Source organism: Pan troglodytes, chromosome 1 (genome assembly GCF_028858775.2).
Source record: "Pan troglodytes isolate AG18354 chromosome 1, NHGRI_mPanTro3-v2.0_pri, whole genome shotgun sequence".
Classification (NCBI taxonomy): Eukaryota; Metazoa; Chordata; class Mammalia; order Primates; family Hominidae; genus Pan; species Pan troglodytes.
Genome location: NC_072398.2, coordinates 34,809,166 through 34,825,961, shown reverse-complemented (window position 1 = coordinate 34,825,961; position 16,796 = coordinate 34,809,166). Strand labels below are relative to the sequence as shown.

Sequence of the window (16,796 nt, the reverse complement as noted above, 5' to 3'; positions counted from 1 at the left end):
CAACCCTCTGCACACCAAACTTCTCTACTGTGGTTTCCCCTCTGCCGCTTTCTCCTTGGCGTTCCCCGATCACTGCCTCTAGGGTCTTTACAAGGGACAGCGAACGTAAGGTTTCGGAGCTGGCTTCGCCCCCTTCTATTTACCGGGGGCTGGTCATCCTTCGGGCCAGGCTGACTGTCTAGCGGTGGCCCTCGGATACCTGCTCCCCGCAGGTGACCCCCCTCCCTCCCACCGAGGAGGAGGGCGCGTCCCGCTCGCTCCGTGGAGACGCCGCGGAGGCGCACACGCCTCACGCCTCCTCGCAGAAGCCACAGGGGCTGCGGCTCTTTGTCGCGGCCACACCGGAAACGGCCCGGAGCGGCCGCCGAGGGTCCCGGCGCTAGGCGGGGCCGCCGGGCCCGTCCCCCTCCCCGCGGGGGCGCGCGAGGCCCGGGCGGGGCCGCCGTCCCTTCCGGGGAGCGGGGAGCCGCCGCCGCGTCCGCCGGGCGGCTCCCACCCCGCCCCCCGCAGCTCTGGGTGACGCGTCTCCAATAACAGCTCGCCGGGAGCCGCAGCTCGGGCACAGCCGGCGGCCGCGCCCCGCCGCCACCATGAGGGCCGAGGGCCTCGGCGGCCTGGAGCGCTTCTGCAGCCCGGGCAAAGGCCGGGGGCTGCGGGCTCTGCAGCCCTTCCAGGTGGGGGACTTGCTGTTCTCCTGCCCGGCCTATGCCTACGTGCTCACGGTCAACGAGCGGGGCAACCACTGCGAGTACTGCTTCACCAGGTAGGGCGGCGGCGGCGGCGGCGGCGGCGGCGGGCGGGAGCCGGGGGCGCCGAGCGGGAGGCTTAGACCGCGGCGCCAGGAAGTGCGTGCGGCTCGCGGGGTCCTAGCGCCGGCCCTTGGGGCGGGGTGGGGGGCGGGGAGGGGAGGAGGCCCCGCGCTGCAGCCCCACGCCAGGCGCCACGTGCGAGAGGAAACAGGACCGGTGCCGCGCTGCACGCCCTGCACTGCACGTTTTCAGAGTTGCTCACGCTGGATGCGCAAACCCGGGAGTGCAGGTTCCTGCCCTCAAATGTGGGCTCCGAGCCAGGCTTGTTCCAAGCCTGGGCACTCACTGCCCTCCTGGTGCATTGGCAGCGGAGCCCCAAATTTGGGCAGCCACGGGCTGTCACCTTTAACTTATGCTTCCTGCGGTGTGTTCTGTTACCCACAGTCCAGCCCTGCCTCAGATTGGCCGTTTCTTCCAAGGAATTTAATGACTTAGTATATGTCTTGTAAAGTACGCTTACATGTTAAAGTACGCTTACATGGGTGTTTGGAGGGACGCCAGTGGGCACTGACCACACCCCCTGGATTCTGAGGAGCTGCGACGATGAGTTGCAGTGTCCAGTTTCGGTTTGGGATTAGGAAAACATGGTCGCAGGAAGGGATTGGGCAAGATGTGTGGTTGCTAATGGTATTTAATTGTAAGATACCATATGTATATATGTGTCTGTGTTTGTATATATGATGCATATACATTTGCACACACCAACACATAATTATATCCTCAACTCTTATGAGAGTTTCAGAGCTTAAAGGCACATTAGAAATCACCAATTCAGTCTTGTCTTTCACTTAATGGATGAGAAAACTAAAGCCCAGAGAGAAAGTGGAGTTACCTTTATCCATTCACACCAGTAGTGAAGGGAGTGAAATCTGGCCTTATTCACTTCTGCCTATTTCTCACTGGTTAGGTGCTCAGTAAATTTACTAAGGCAGGAGGCATGACATTGGGATTAAGTTTATATCAGGCCTTCCAGTACTCTGAGTAGAGACCATGATTTGCTTTCTTTGAACCTCAGTTTCTTCATCTTTGAAATGGAGATTCCTGGCCTAGATTAAGCTGACCTGCGGTCCTGCAGGGACCTTTTGAGTACAGGTCTCAAGTCCAGCATACTCAATCTCTCAGACCTGTGTGCCTCATTCTACAATAAGACGTAGCAAAAGAAGGGACAAAGGCTAAATATTGTAGTAATCTTGCCCAGACTCCCTGCCAGAACTGTCTTCCGCTTGGGGGGACCTGGAAAGGAACTAGACACGGAATCATGCCGTGGGCAGCTTAAGGGCTGTATGTGATGTGGCTCTTTGAATTGGTGAGCCAAGAGCTAAAGGGTCATGGCACCACTTTGCAACGTTTGAGTGAAGTGAGCATTGGGTTTTCCCAAAGTTAAAAAGGCTGCTGTGACTGGTCCCTTGATCTTCTGAGCCTTGCTGTGGCTCGGAGTCTGCAGCAGCGTGGGTGTCTGCAGTGGCAGGAGCAAAGCAGGTCAGGCAGCACAGAAGGAGCCTCCATCAGGGATCCTGGCAATTCCTGGAAGCCATCGCCTAAGACCATGGATGCCAGGCACATAGTAGGTGATTACTTTATATGGGTAGTTGCCAGCCCTGGCCCCCAGTGAATGAAAAATCAAATCCCTCTGGATTTAGAAGGGATGAGAAGAACTGAGAGATGCTTCTCTTTAGCTGTAAGTCTCCTAATTGTATCTACTACGCATACCCCCAACCTTAGAACATTAATGGATGGTCAGATGCAAGTTCACAAAGCATTCAGCCTGGATTATTCTGCCATATGTGACAGTTTGCTGCCTCTTTTGTTGTTAAATTTTTCTGATTGACATTTATTAGTGTTACTCACTGTTGCCTTGGGTCCCTCACCAGGGCTGCAACTTGCAATGGGGTGTTATTACAACTTGCAAACCACTTCTCTGTTTGATTTCCCTGACCTTATGTCAATACCCGTAGTTTATTTCCTCTCTCTCCCCAAAGAATTATTTGAAGTCAATTAAAATAATACAAAAGAAATAATATCCATGATACTTATGCAATTAGAAATATCCTTGTACCCTACTTCATGATTTCTATTAAATCTGAATCATTTAGTATTAGTGGTTAGGTCATCTGATAGATTCAGCATCAGTTCCTCTGTCAGCAATTTGTATATGACTTAGGACAAATCAGTCTGTCCGGATGTATGAGGGGAACGTGTATTTTCCTCCATAGGGCCTCAAAGTATAGGAGTAGAATTCTGGAAATGTTCATACTTACAGGTCAAAATCTGCTGCCTGCCCCAGCTCCACACACCCAAAAGAAAGCTACCCCTTATCCTTTCTTTTGCCAGAAGTTTAACATAAACAATATTGCTTAAGATAAATGAACGACCCAAGAATTTCCATGTCATACTAATTGTATCAGGATCTAACTTTTTTTGAAGGAAAGAAAAGTGATTTCTTTAGGTAGGAATAAGTATATTCTATAAATTGAGAAATAATGGAAAATGTCTTAAGTCTCAACAGAATGGGATTCTTACGGTCAGGGCAATTCAGACAAAGGTTTGCTTTGGGGAATTTTTAATTTATATCACATTTCTCAGTCTGGTGGGTGCCACTGGAGAACATGCGTATCTTGCCTGAACTGCTAGAAGGCAGCTCCTAATAATATTATATAAAGTTTTTCCACTTGGAAGCTGTCCCTATCAGACTTCTCAGATACACTTTATACACACATACACACATAAATGCACATATATACATTTTGGCCATTTATCACCATTTTTTGTTTTTTGTTTTTTTTTTTTTTTTTTGAGACAGAGTTTCGCTCTTGTTGCCCAGGCTGGAGTGCAGTGGCGTGATCTCAGCTCACCGCAACCTCCACCTCCCCGGTTCAAGCAATTCCTCTGCCTCAGCCTCCCGAGTAGCTGGGATTACAGGAATGCGTCACCACACCTGGCTAATTTTGTATTTTTAGTAGAGACAGGGTTTCTCCATGTTGGTCAGGCTGGTCTCAAACTCCTGGCCTCCCAAAGTGCTGGGATTACAGGCAAGAGCCACTGCCCCCAGCCAAGTATGTTGTATTTTAAACTAAGTTTTAGACTTTTTTTTTTTTTTTGAAACAGTCTCGTCTCACTCTGTTGCCCAGGCTGGAGTGCAGTGGCACGATCTTGGCTCACTGCAACCTCCGCCTCCCGGGTTCAAGCGATTTCCGGCTAATTTTTGTATTTTTAGTAGAGACAGGGTTTCATCATGTTGGCCAGGCTGGTCTCGAACTCCTGACCTCAAGTGATCCACCCGCCTCAGCCTCCCAAAGTGCTGGGATTACAGGCGTGAGCCACCGTGCCTGGCCTGGACATATTTTAACCCCCAATGTGATTTGTCTCAGAAGGAGAGAAATCTGCTTTAACCCAGTGTTCCATCTAAATATTCATTCTATGTGCCATTCTTCAGGTAGGCAGATGTCTCCCTTTTGATCTTTAGTTCTCTTGGCTCGTGGGTTATTTAAGGATGAGATTATTGACATTTCTTTGTTTGTTCTGAGTGTAGGGGGAACCAGGAAAGCCCATTTAGCCTCCTTGGAATAGAGCTGTTAGAACCCAGTTTCAGTGAATTTCGGTCATGTCTGACTTAGATTAGTTGTTTTAAAAATTAAATTGTTTGCCTGAGCCAAACCCTGTGATTAAGGTGTCCTATTTCAGCAGTTATAAAGGCTTTTTTCCTCATGTCCCCCAGATTTATTCTCTAGCGTATTCATCTTAGCTTTCCTCTTGTTTTATCAAACCGGCAGAATAATTTTTAGTTGATCTTAATCAGTATTAAGGGCCATGAAATCCTGATGCTGTTTTCCTGAAGTTCTCTGAACTAGCCCTGGTTCTGGCTGCCTGAAGCTGTGCATGAGAAGGGGACCTTGTCCCCAGGACTGCTATGACTCTGGCTCTCCTGAGAATGCTTTGAGAGTTGTTTTGGGGGAGAAATGGCTTCAGATGTATTTAAATCATGTTTTCTGAATAAAAAAATTGAATACATGCTCTAATAAAGGGGTTCCCATTCTTTTTTAGATGTATTTTTATAAAATAGGTGGTAAGACTAAAACATACATACAACAGATTTCCTGTAAAAAGTGCCATTAAAGAATGCAAAATTCAGCTATCTGTATGTTAGGTAAGGAAATGGCTGTTTTCACTTTCCACCTTTCAGTATTTCAAGGTTTCCATGTACATTAGTGCATAACTTAATGACAGGGATATGTTCCAAGAACTGCCTTAGTAAAGCAGTTTGATCCTTGTGCCAGCATGCTAGAGTGTACTTACACAAAGCTACGTGAGAGAGTCTACTACTCACCTAGGCTGTATGGTATAGCCTGTTGCTCTTAGGTTACAAACCTGTACAGCATGTTATTGTACTGAATACTGTAGGCAGTTGTAACACAATGGTAAGTATTTGTGTATCCAAACATATCTAAACATAGAAAAGGCACAGTGAGAATATGGTATCACAGTCTTATGACCACCTTTGTTCACGTGGTCTGTCATTGACTAAAATGTTGTTAGTGCATGACCTTATTTCAGTAGAAACCACAAAGCAGGGACTTTGTGGCAGGTGGACTGGGTTTGAATTCTGGTTTCATTCTTTCCTGATGGTTTGTCTTTAGGCCAGTTATCACTTAACCTCTCTGAACTCCCAGGTTCCCTTATCTGTAAAATGTGCGTACTAATGCCAGTGCCGTTAATCCCAGGACTTGGTAGGCTGAGGTGGGAGGATCACTTGAAGCCAAGATTTTGAGACCTGCCTGGGCAACATAGCAAGACCCCATTCGCTACAAAAAAAATTTTATTTAGTTTAGCCAGCTGTGGTAGCCTGGGCCTGTAGTCCTAGCTACACTTGGGTAGGCTGAGGTGGGAAGATCCCTTGAGTCAGGAGGTTGATGCTGCAGGAAGCCATATCACTTACTCCAGCCTGGAAGACAAAGTGAGACCCTGTCTCTTAAAAAAAATAAAAAAGTGCGGACTGAGCATGGTGGCTCACACCTGTAATCCCAACACTCTGGGAGGCTGAGGCAGATGGATCACTCGAGGTCAGGAGTTTGAGACCAGCCTGGCCAACACAGTGAAACCCTGTCTCCACTGAAGATACAAAAATTAGCCAGGTGTGGTATAGTCCCAACTACTTGGGAGGCTGAGGCAGGAGAATGGCTTGAACCTAGGAACCCAGGAGGCAGAGGTTGCAGTGAGCTGAGATCATGCCACTGCACTCTAGCCTCCATCTCAAAAAAAAAAAAAAAAAAGTGTATGAATACCCACCCTACCAACCAAGCTAAGTCAGTACAACCCTAGCACATAGTGAGCCATCAAAATCACTCTGATCTCTCTTCTTTTTTTTTTTTTGAGATGGAGTCTCACTCTGTCACCCAGGCTAGAGTGCAATGGCACGATCTCCGCTGTTTAAGTGATTCTCCTGCCTCAGCCTCGCGAGTAGCTGGGATTACAGGCATGCACCACCATGCCTGGCTAATTTTTGTATTTTTAGTAGAAACAGTGTTTCACCATGTTGGCCAGGCTGGTCTTGAACTCCTGACCTCAGGTGATCCACCTGCCTTGGCCTCCCAAAGTGCTGGGATTACAGGTATGAGCCACCACGCCTGGCCTGATCTCATACTTGTTTGATTAACTCTGCTGGCTAAATGTTTCTAACTTAATTAAATTGTGTGATAAAATATTATAATTTTAGGGGCGTTTTTATGGAGTTGTGGGGAGGGGTGAATACTAGGAGGGAAATACTGGAAATTGTTGACCAGTGGAGTCACCATTAAGCTGGCCTATTGGCTGGGCGTGGTGGCTCATGCCTGTAATCCCAGCACTTTGGGAAGCCGAGGCGGGCGGATTACCTGAGGTCAGGAGTTTGAGACCAGCCTGACCAACATGGTGAAACCTCATCTCTACTAAAAATTCAAAAATTAGCTGGGCATAGTGGCGGGCGCCTGTAATCCCAGCTACTTGGGAGGCTGAGGCAGGAGAATCGCTTGAACCCGGGAGGTGGAGGTTGTGGCGAGTTGAGAGTGCGCCACTGTACTCCAGCCTGGGAGACAGAGTTAGACTATGTCTCAAAAAAAAAAAAAAAAAAAAAAAAAAAAAAGATGGCCTGTTGACCCATAGCCACAACCAGCAGTTCTCAACCTTGGGTTCCCCAGAATTAATGATGGGGTCTGGGATTAGTTTTCAGTATTTTTCAAAACCTAATGGAAATAATATAATATACCTACACAGGTAAACCTTCTTCAAAAAAGAGCCTTTTCTCACTCCAAAGTCTTAGGCACTTTAATATTCTTTTAATAAGAAAAAACAAATATTTATAGAGAGAAATGGAAGAAAACAGAATTTTCCACATTGCAAGGATATCAGGGCTCCTTTCTGCCTTTTACTTTCAGCACAATTGTTTCAACTGCAGCAAGGAGCCATCCTTTAAGACTTCAAATGTGCCAGTAACTCACGTTATTTTTCATATGCGGGGAACATAATTTCTGTTATAGCTTATAGGGGCTCAGTGACCAAGCTGCACGTTTGGAACCGATTTCAGATGAAAGAGACAGAATAACAGCAGGATATCCTGAAGTGAAATTCAAACCCTGGTGAGTTAAAACCACCATCTAACACCTTTCCCTCCCAAAGCAATTGCACAGAATCCTCTCAATCAAAAAAAAATCGAAGAACCTGTATAAAATGGCATTTCTTTAAATCATATTGCTCTTTGCAGCCCATAAAGCATTTCCAGATACATTCTTATTTTGATCCTTCCAAGGATGGCTGGTATACACAGGGCCTTATTCCATTTTACATAGAAAGAAACTGAGTGTTAGAGAAGTTAAGTGGTTTCTCTGAATTTCACACCTTTTTTGTCAAATATTTATTGAGTGCCTCTTAAAGGCCAGACTCCATGACCTTCAAGGATGGAGCCAAATCTCCCTGTTCCTCGTGTGATCTTTCTGTGCCCCCTTTGGCCTGAACCTACTGTGTGGTTCACCCAGGGACTTCACCCTACTTTACTACTGTGTGGTTCCCTGGAGACTGGGGGCTTAATCCATCTCTGATATCTCCTTGATTGAATAGAATTTATAATTGGCCAACAATTTAACAAACGAATGCATTGTTTAAAGAATTATTTAAAGTTTTAAAAAATGTTTGATTCAGCCATCTTAGATCTATATTTTATGCTGATATGGACTTAGACATGTTGTTTTTATTATAATGCTTTGAAATTTGCATAAGAGCTACACATATTCTTTTATATGTATGAATTATTATGTAATAAAACATAAAAAGAACATGAGGCTTTGGTCCTTTTGTAGGCTTGGAATATTTTTAATATTACACTAGGACTAAACCAGAGTTAGTCATCTCAGCCTTTATACCTACATATAAAGAGTTTGTTTCTGTGCCGTGTGATAGGGCAGCATCAGCCCATAGTCTTTTTTTTTTTTTTTTTCCTTAAGCAAATCCATTCTTCAGGATCTCTCTCTGCAGAAGTTAAATCTCTTGAGTTGTGGAAATGGAATTTATGGTGCAGCTATAGGAGGCAGCCCCTGGTTGGTATTCCTGTAGAACAGGCAAGTTGCACACCACCTGTGAGAAGGTTCTTGTAAAAATATGTTAAATTTCTTTGAGAAGATCCAGGGCTCACTGCTATAGTTCGGCAGGAACCTGGTCTTTGGGAGAACTCAGAATTGGTGAGAATTCAGGACAGCAAAATTGTCTCTTTTAGGATTTGGTATAGTGAGAGAATTGCAAAGGAAGTTTCTACTATTTGGGTGTTTTAGGCTTACTGCTTTGAACTTAGGTTAATATTCCCTCCTCTTTTCCCTGTCAGTATAAAAATATGAAATAATTACTGTTTTATGCCACTTTATTTCTGTCCTCGAAGGAAGCAATCAATAATTACAAGCATGCTTTATCTTCCTGGAGTCATGAATAATTAAATTGACTCCCCCCATCCACACACATCTTTTTTTTGGACCTCAGATGTAGTTGAGGTAATCATACTTCTGAGTTCAAGGTATGCTTTTATCTGGTATGTGCAAGGCAAATTTGATTTTTCAGAATGTTCCCTCTCATTTCCTGCTCTTCTCACAGACAGCTCCTCCATGGGTTTGGTTACGTATCTTTGAATACATGTGTATGTGTGTCCTGATGATCACTAGGGAACTAGACACACCTAGAACAAGGCACCCTGATTTTACTTGGCAGATTCAGACCTTGAGCTCTCTTCTGATCCTCCTGCTCACTCAGCGTTTTTCTGTAGCTGTGTCAGGGCAGGGGCCCCTGCACTGGCCCCTTCCTCCTGATGAGTGGCCTGTTCTGACACTTGAGGGAGGCAGGGCATTTTGAGGTCTCCTTTGCCTCTCAGGAACTTGCATTGTTAGCCCACCCACATCCCCAACCTTCACTTCTTTGGATTTCTAGGAAATCTGCAGTAGTTTAGGGGTGCAGTCCTTTGGCAGGGAATTAACTGAAGTACCTGCCTTTTCAGGGGTTGAACCCATGACCTTGGCCTCATTAGAGCTCTAACCAGTCACAAAGCACACACCTCACTTTGTGTAACTTCTGCTGACTTGTTCCTGCCACCCTCCGCGGCTTCCTATTCAATTGCAAAGGCGTTCACACCAACACAATAGAACAGAAGGAAATCAGATCTCTTCAAGACTTCTCTGAAGGACAGAAATATGCAATTTAGCAGGAAAATAATACAAAAAAGTCTTGAAGGTTCAGGAAACAACTTATCTTTCTAGTCCATACATTCGCTGAGAATCCAGCTGTGTCTCTCAGATTCTTTTTCAATCAAAAATTTAAAAATAGCATGGAACTCCTTGTGTTAATTTATTAACATAAAATCTAGCGACTCTTGTACATGAAGTGGAAGGTTTCGGATGACTAAGTAGAAATATTGTATGTATGTTATTAAAATGGATTGGGTTAGCTTTTATAGAAAAAGTGGATCTGAGAATTCATAAGTGCTTATCTTTGGCAAGTTTATAGTCCCTAGAGATAAAAATGAATGCGTGCTATAATAACAAAGACACAGTTGTGTCTTAGTGAGTGCACTGTGATGCTCAGGGTGTGTTGGTGCCCAGGGGACGCGGAGTCATCATGGAGGAGAGGAGAAACAAGGACAACTCCCTAGAGAAGTGAAATTCACACAGGGCTTGAAGACCTGAATGTATCTTGGGGGAGGGACATGGTAAGATAATCTGGCTGTCCAAAAAGATACAGGTTCTTATTAGAGCCAAATAAAAATCTCAAGGATTTTATGTCTTGGCACTTGGAAGGAGTTATGTTGAAATCTGTGTTCTCTTTAATCTGGGTACCAAGAAAGACTCTTCAGGGATGTAGGTACTGGCTCATATTTTTGATGAGATGGGGATTTTTCTTACTCTGGTGATGTTTGGATAGGAAACATTTGCTCATTTGCCACCTGAAAAATCTCTTGTCTGTCAATTCCATGAATCCGTGGTACAGTGACAGTTGCTGTTCACAGTGATAGCCTCATATGCTCTTAAAACCTCACCAATAAGACACATTTAATTATGAGCCAATAGTATACTCCCTAAGGGTAGGAATTCTACTTTTTAACTCAATCAAAAACATTTGTATTTGTGGACACTTAGTGGGTTCTATAGTTCTGGAAAACAACTCCAAAGAAAAGGAACAAAAATCCCTACCACCACGGAGCTTATTTTCCAGCTTTTATTCATCTTTATTTTACCTCCAGTTCCTTGAATTTTGTAAGGCTTCAGCAGATGCTGTATAAAAGGCAGGAAGGTTTGTTCTTTTTCTTTCTTCTGGTCATCCAGGGATGTCATGAAGAACATTCTGTTAACCAGAATGTTTAACCATGTTGACACTCAGAAAATGATACCCCGAAGTTTGGCCCTTTGGCATACAGAGCACTTTCCACTGAAAGGGGTTGGAAGGGCCTCAGAAGCGAAGACTCTGTGACCTTCCCTGCCCCTCAGTCTATTACCATTATTAGCTCATACCCTTTTGTCCATTCTTCATTGAACCTAAGCATAAAAATAGGCAGTTTTCCTTGAGTTCTTGAGTTATTGGGCTCTCATTTTGAAGGATCTTGTTTTACATAAAAACTTTGACTAAATACATTTGTTATGTTTTTATCTTGCTAGTATGTCTTTTCTTCCAGGGGTGTTGGCCACGACCCTTATGATGGATGAGGAAAGACATCACATCTTTCCACTCCTACAACTACAACACCCTGTCTCATGACTGACACAAACTAGGAGAGAGCTTTGATCAGATAATACTTAGGTCCAATGAATTGGCAACATCCCTAAGTTGGTTAAAATAGCCCCAGCTCTGGGTAGATATATTTTAGAAGTTAATGAAATATGGCCTACCCATACACCTGAGTAAATATTTTAAACAGCACTCTAAAAAAACCTTTAGGGTTTTTGTTTGTTTGTTTGTTTTTTAACTTTAAAACATTCAGGTTAACAAGGAAGTAGGGATTTAGGAACAATCTATTTATTTCATCCAATATTTAATTGATTTCTGCACATGTTCCAGCTTTACAAGGCACTCAGCTACTAAATATTTTCTAGGTAGAGAGAGAGAGAGAAGCCCACCTCTCTTGATCTTCTCTGTCTGTGAATCTGAGGACGCCCCTGATAGAACTCCATGGTAGAGTCGGGGCTTCCTGATGGACACCCTCAGGCCAAGCCTCAGGAGCCATATCTGAGTCTAGCTTGCTCTGCTGTGTTATTTTCACTCTGGTCATCCTAAATTGTTTATAGTAATGAATGCACACATATACACACATGCACACACATATATGCACCTTGCTGATTCTCCTCTCTATGTCCCTCTTTGCCTGGCTCACTCCTTTGGTTCTGAGAAATCTGTCCTGATTTCTGCAGTCTGGATTAGTTCCCTTCGTCTTTGCTCCCACAGCACCTCATACAAACTTCCTTTATCACACTTGCTCCTTGAATGCATGAACTAGGTCTTACTCATCTTTGTAACCCCAGCATTTAGCAAGAAGACTAGCCTCTGTTACTGCAATAAATATTTGCGAAATATATTAGTCTCATTTCTGCATCTTATCTTGCTAGTGGCCCTTTGCATAGGCCTCGTCACCTCTCTTAATATGCAACTGTTCATTCTTGGAAATGAATTCTTGTAAATACTCTCAGAACTCTTCATTGACTCCCTGCTTTCTTCAGGACAAGTTCCCTACTAAGTGCCCCTCCCATCGTATCCAGCATTATCCCTCACTACATTTTGACTTAGACTCCAAGTTCAATTTGGGTGGTCTTTGCAAAGCTGAAGAATGTCATTCTTCATTCTTCCTATTGTCTATTTGTCATCTAGAGTACTTTGCTCTGTAATATTTCCTTCCTTATCCTCTGCCTCCTTCCTAGGTAAGGCCTTAGAGCCTCAGTTTGTTTATACTCAAGAAAGATCCAGCTCAAATTGCATCTCTTTCTAAAGCTTTATCTTTTTCTGTTTGTGTGTGTGTGTGTGTGTGTGTGTGTGTGTTTGAGACAGAGTCTCTCTCTGTCACCCAGGCTGGAGTGCAATAGCACGATCTCTGCTCATTGCAACCTCTGCCTCCCAGGTCCAAGCGATTCTCCCGCTTCAGTCTCCTGAGTAGCTGGGATTACAGTCACGTGCCACCACGTCTGGCTAATTTTTGTATTTTTTCATAGAGATGGGGTTTCACCATGTTGGCCAGGCTGGTCTCGCACTCCCGACCTCAGGTGATCTACTCACCTTGGCCTCCCAAAGTGCTGGGATTATAGGCATGAGCCACCGCACCCGGTCCAAAGCTTTTTCTTAACTACTTCAGCCCACACAGCTTTCATTTTATTTATCGACTTGTTTGTATTTATTTTACAATAATTTAATATTTACATTTTTTGAACATCCTACTATTCCAAGCATTGTGCTCTCACTGTGGAGTTTCAGAGATGAATAAGACAACATGCTCAGTAAGTGCTATTTCCCTAACTTCTGTATCTTCAAAGAGCTCAGTCCTAGGGGTAGCTTTCTGCTCTCAATTCCAGGTCATGTGGGCCATTTGGATGCTGAATCATTTTGCCTGATATTTATATTTACCACTCTCATGTAGGCAGGGCAGATTTCCCCAAATAGCTCTTTTTTTGAGATGGAGTTTTGCTCTTGTTGCCCAGGCTGGAGTGCAATGGCGTGATCTCAGCTCACTGCAACCTCCGCCTCCCAGGTTCAAGCATTTCTCCTGCCTCCGCCTCCCGAGTAGCTAGGATTACAGGCGCCCGCCACCACGCCCAGCTAATTTTGTATTTTTACTAGTGACGGGGTTTCTCCATGTTGGTCAGGCTGGTCTTGAACTCCTGACCTTAGGTGATCCACCTGCCTCGGCCTCCCAAAGTGCTGGGATTACAGGCATGAGCCACCGTGCCCAGCCACTCATTTTTTTTTTAAACAAAAATATTATTTCCCAGTATGGCTGTAGCACAGTACTTTTGTACCTAGAAAATAACACTTTTGAATAGAAATTATTTAGCTATGATAGATTAACATGTCTTCTTACAGCCTCATGTGCAAGGTTTTATAGTATTAAAAATGTTCTCCATTCAGAGAAATACAAATGGAATCAATAAGGATTGAAAGAAAAATGTCTGCTAAATCTGTTCAAACGGTATCTGATCAGTTTAAGTTTTCAAGGTAAAGTCCACAATTCGGGGTAATTCGCCTAAACAAATTGGTAATTCAGTTTTTTATATTTTGTTTGCAGGAAAATAAAACTGAGGGGATGAGAGAATCTCAACTCTTAAAATTCTTCTGTAGGCAATTAAAAAGATAACATTTTCCAGGCCAGGCGCGGTGGCTTACGCCTGTATTCCCAGCACTTTGGGAGGCCAAGACGGGCGGATGGCTTGAGGACAGGAGTTCAAGCCCAGCCTGGCCAACATGGTGAAACCCCGTCTCTACTAAAAATACAAAAATTAGCTGGGTGTGGTGGTTCATGTTTGTAATTAATCCCAGCCACTTGGAGGCTGAGGCAGGAGAATCTCTTGAACCCGGGAGGCAGAGGTTGTAGTGATCCAAGATTGTGCCACCGCACTCCAGCCTAGGTGACAGAGCAAGACCCTCTCTCAAACAAACAAACAAAAAACACACATTTTCCTGTAAGTAAGATTCAGAACAGTTCTGTCTGGACAGGTAGTTAACACATGTTTTGCTGCAGCAGACCTGACCATGTTCTGGGAACTCACAATTAGCATTAGACTATAAAGGAATTTTTACCATGGTTTATTTCTGTTTTACGGACAGAATGTTGAAGTGAGGAATACTGTTAGGAGTATTTTAAGTTTTCAAGTAGTTATTTATATTACTTTGGTTTTGTCATTTTCTTTGATTTTTAATCACGTGAGTTTTATGCAACAGCAAGCATAGGGGAATCTAATAATATTGGTATTCATTACAAAGTACTAATAGTAACATCTGTCATTTAACTGGAAGAAGCGGTGGATATTATTTTATTGTCAGTTCCTCTATGAGAGAACTGAGTTAGAAAGGCATTCGTTGTTTCTTTGCTTTTGACTTTTCAATCAGAAGGCATTAGAGAAGTAAAGATAAAAGTAGCAAGGAAGTGTTACTCTGACCTTGCACAAAAGTTAAGACAGAGCATTTCCAGAGGAAGACATGAAATTTTAAAAGTGCGTACATTCATTCTTTGGACGAGCTTTAACTGTTAGAGATTGTGCAGGGCCTACAAGAGGAGCTTCGGATATAGGTGTTGTCCAGGGGCTGAAAAGAAAATGTAATGTTCACTGTTTCACAGGCTAAATATTTCTCTCCTATATTCATAAGCTTCATGAATTTTTTTTTTGCTTTCTAAGGCAAAGGTAAATTTTGTCTGGGCCAGAGCCTGCATGAAAACAGATCTGTGTTATTTTATAACTAGGTCAGCCATTACTCTGACCACCAAGCCCAGCCTCCTCCTTGTAAATTACAGCTCCAGTTCCAATAGTTGGGAAAACCTATTAGTTGCTACCTTACTGCCCTAAATATTTCCTGCCTCCCCAAGAGGATGCGGGCTCTAACTTTTAACAAGCCTCAGAACAAAGCCTGGTGCTGAGCGAAGGTTCAGCACAGCCCTGGGAAGAAGCCCCCCGCTGCACGTGGGTCCCGTTCACTGTTACATTGTGGATTAAAGTGATGTATGGAGCACCTTTCACTATTACACAAAAACCTGTAGCCTGAGTATTATCCTTGTGTCCTGACCAGGGTTATAATAGGGTTCTGCCACAATTCCTCCAATTTTTATTTCTCTTAAACAAGATTGGAGGCCTTGCTAGTATAACCACCCTCGCTGGGTGGGAGGCTAACTTTGTTTCTGATTGTCTTATTTCAACCTATGGTGAAGTTATATTGCACTGCTGGGGCTTTTTTCCCATTCTCTTTTTCATTTGGCTGGGGCTGCCTCTGTTCAACAGAGCGTACTTGTCACTTCTTCTGTCACCATTAGTTAAAAGTAATTGTTATTGCAAACCCCCTCTATGCCAGTATCATTTTCTTTCATGGTGAAACCCACTAAGCATTCATTTCAGTAGCAGAAAGTAGGGAGCTTACAGAATCAAATCCTTTTTATCTAGACCAACAGCACCTGCGGCAACGCATTAACTAGCAGGAGTTGTTAATTACATTTCTAACTTGTTGATCTTCATGGTTTCCGATTTTTAAAAGCAAGGAAATTAATCACTGTGTGTGTCTCCTCCAGTAGGAAATGACAGGAGCGTGTCTTCTAAGTTCTGTTCCAGTCAGTAATAATCAAATACTTGCATTTTCCTGTAACATTTCTTTTCTTCCTTTGTGGATAGAACTATTTCTTAAGTTCAGAGAGCCCTTCTGTTCACAGTAGGGTAGATATTTGCCCATAAAACAAAGGCTTTAGAAACATAGATCCTCTAGCTATGAGTCTGAGTGAGACTGTGCTGATGGTATTTCAACAGTTGACATCACTTTAAAAAAAAAGCACAAAGACTAATTAAAAGTGTAGTAGTACCCAGCATTTATTGAACGTTTACAGTGTTCTAAGCAATGTATTAAATGTTTTGCTTGCATTTTCTCATTTAACTTTCATAGCAAACCTATGAGGTGGAAACGATATCTTTATTTGACAGTGAAGGAAACTGAGGTTCAGAAAGGACTAGTAACTTGCCCAAGATCACATAGTACATCAAGTACCAGAAAGAAAAAAGGATTTGAGAGAGGGAAGTGGGAAGAGTAACTCATCATATTCATCCTAAATTGTGAGACAGGAATCAAGAAGCAGCAGAACGAAAGCTGAGGTTTTCTTTCTTAAAACTTGCACCTGCTTCTAGGATACTTGATCTTAGGTTAGAAAAAGACAGGGTCAGCTACTTTATTCTTATGTAAATGTTCATCATCAAGGTAGTTAAACAACCTGATCCATCCTGTGACTCATTCTTAAGAATCTCAGAAAAATCTAAACAATCTGCCTTGCAGAGTGCTTCAACTGTATACAGCAATTTCCACACGAAAAAGCCACTCCACCCAAATGTGTTACCATAGGCCTGTGGCTCCGCATTCTAGAAGCACACTGGAATCTCCTGGGAGCTTTCTAAAAGTCCTAGTGCCTGGGCCCAACACATACCAATTGAATGAGAACTGATGATCCCTGCCCCAGACAACCAAGGTTGAGAACCACTGTGAGAGGTTATTAGTGATTCACTCTACACTTTCCTCTTCGCTCCATTCCTTTGGGGTTATTTCAGTTTTTTTTTTTTTTTTTTTAGGGAAATTTTGTTTTCTTTATTTTGCTCAGTCTTTTCCCAGACTTCCTGAACAATTCAGATCAGATTACATTGCAAATGAAAAATTTACGACTGTGTCTTTTGTAGGAACGGAGTTTGTTCCAAATGCTTTGTATAGTCCTACAGCGAAAATGGATAGCCCATATGAAGTTTCTCTCTGGCTGTAACTCCTCAGTCA

At 43.5% G+C, this 16,796-nt stretch overlaps 1 protein-coding gene across 2 annotated transcripts in view; it reads left to right on the top strand.

Annotated features, from left to right (window-relative positions):
* The first annotated feature begins 414 nt into the window (after positions 1-414).
* SMYD2 (SET and MYND domain containing 2) overlaps positions 415-16,796 on the top strand; it is a 56,040-nt gene continuing 39,658 nt past the window's right edge. The window contains exon 1 of one of the 2 annotated variants that reach the window (XM_003308746.7): positions 415-763. In XM_003308746.7, the coding sequence (XP_003308794.3) occupies positions 591-763 (173 nt within the window). In that variant the 5' untranslated portion in view covers positions 415-590. The remainder of the gene's footprint in view (positions 764-16,796) is intronic. The other variant, XM_063792110.1, reaches the window with a different exon arrangement.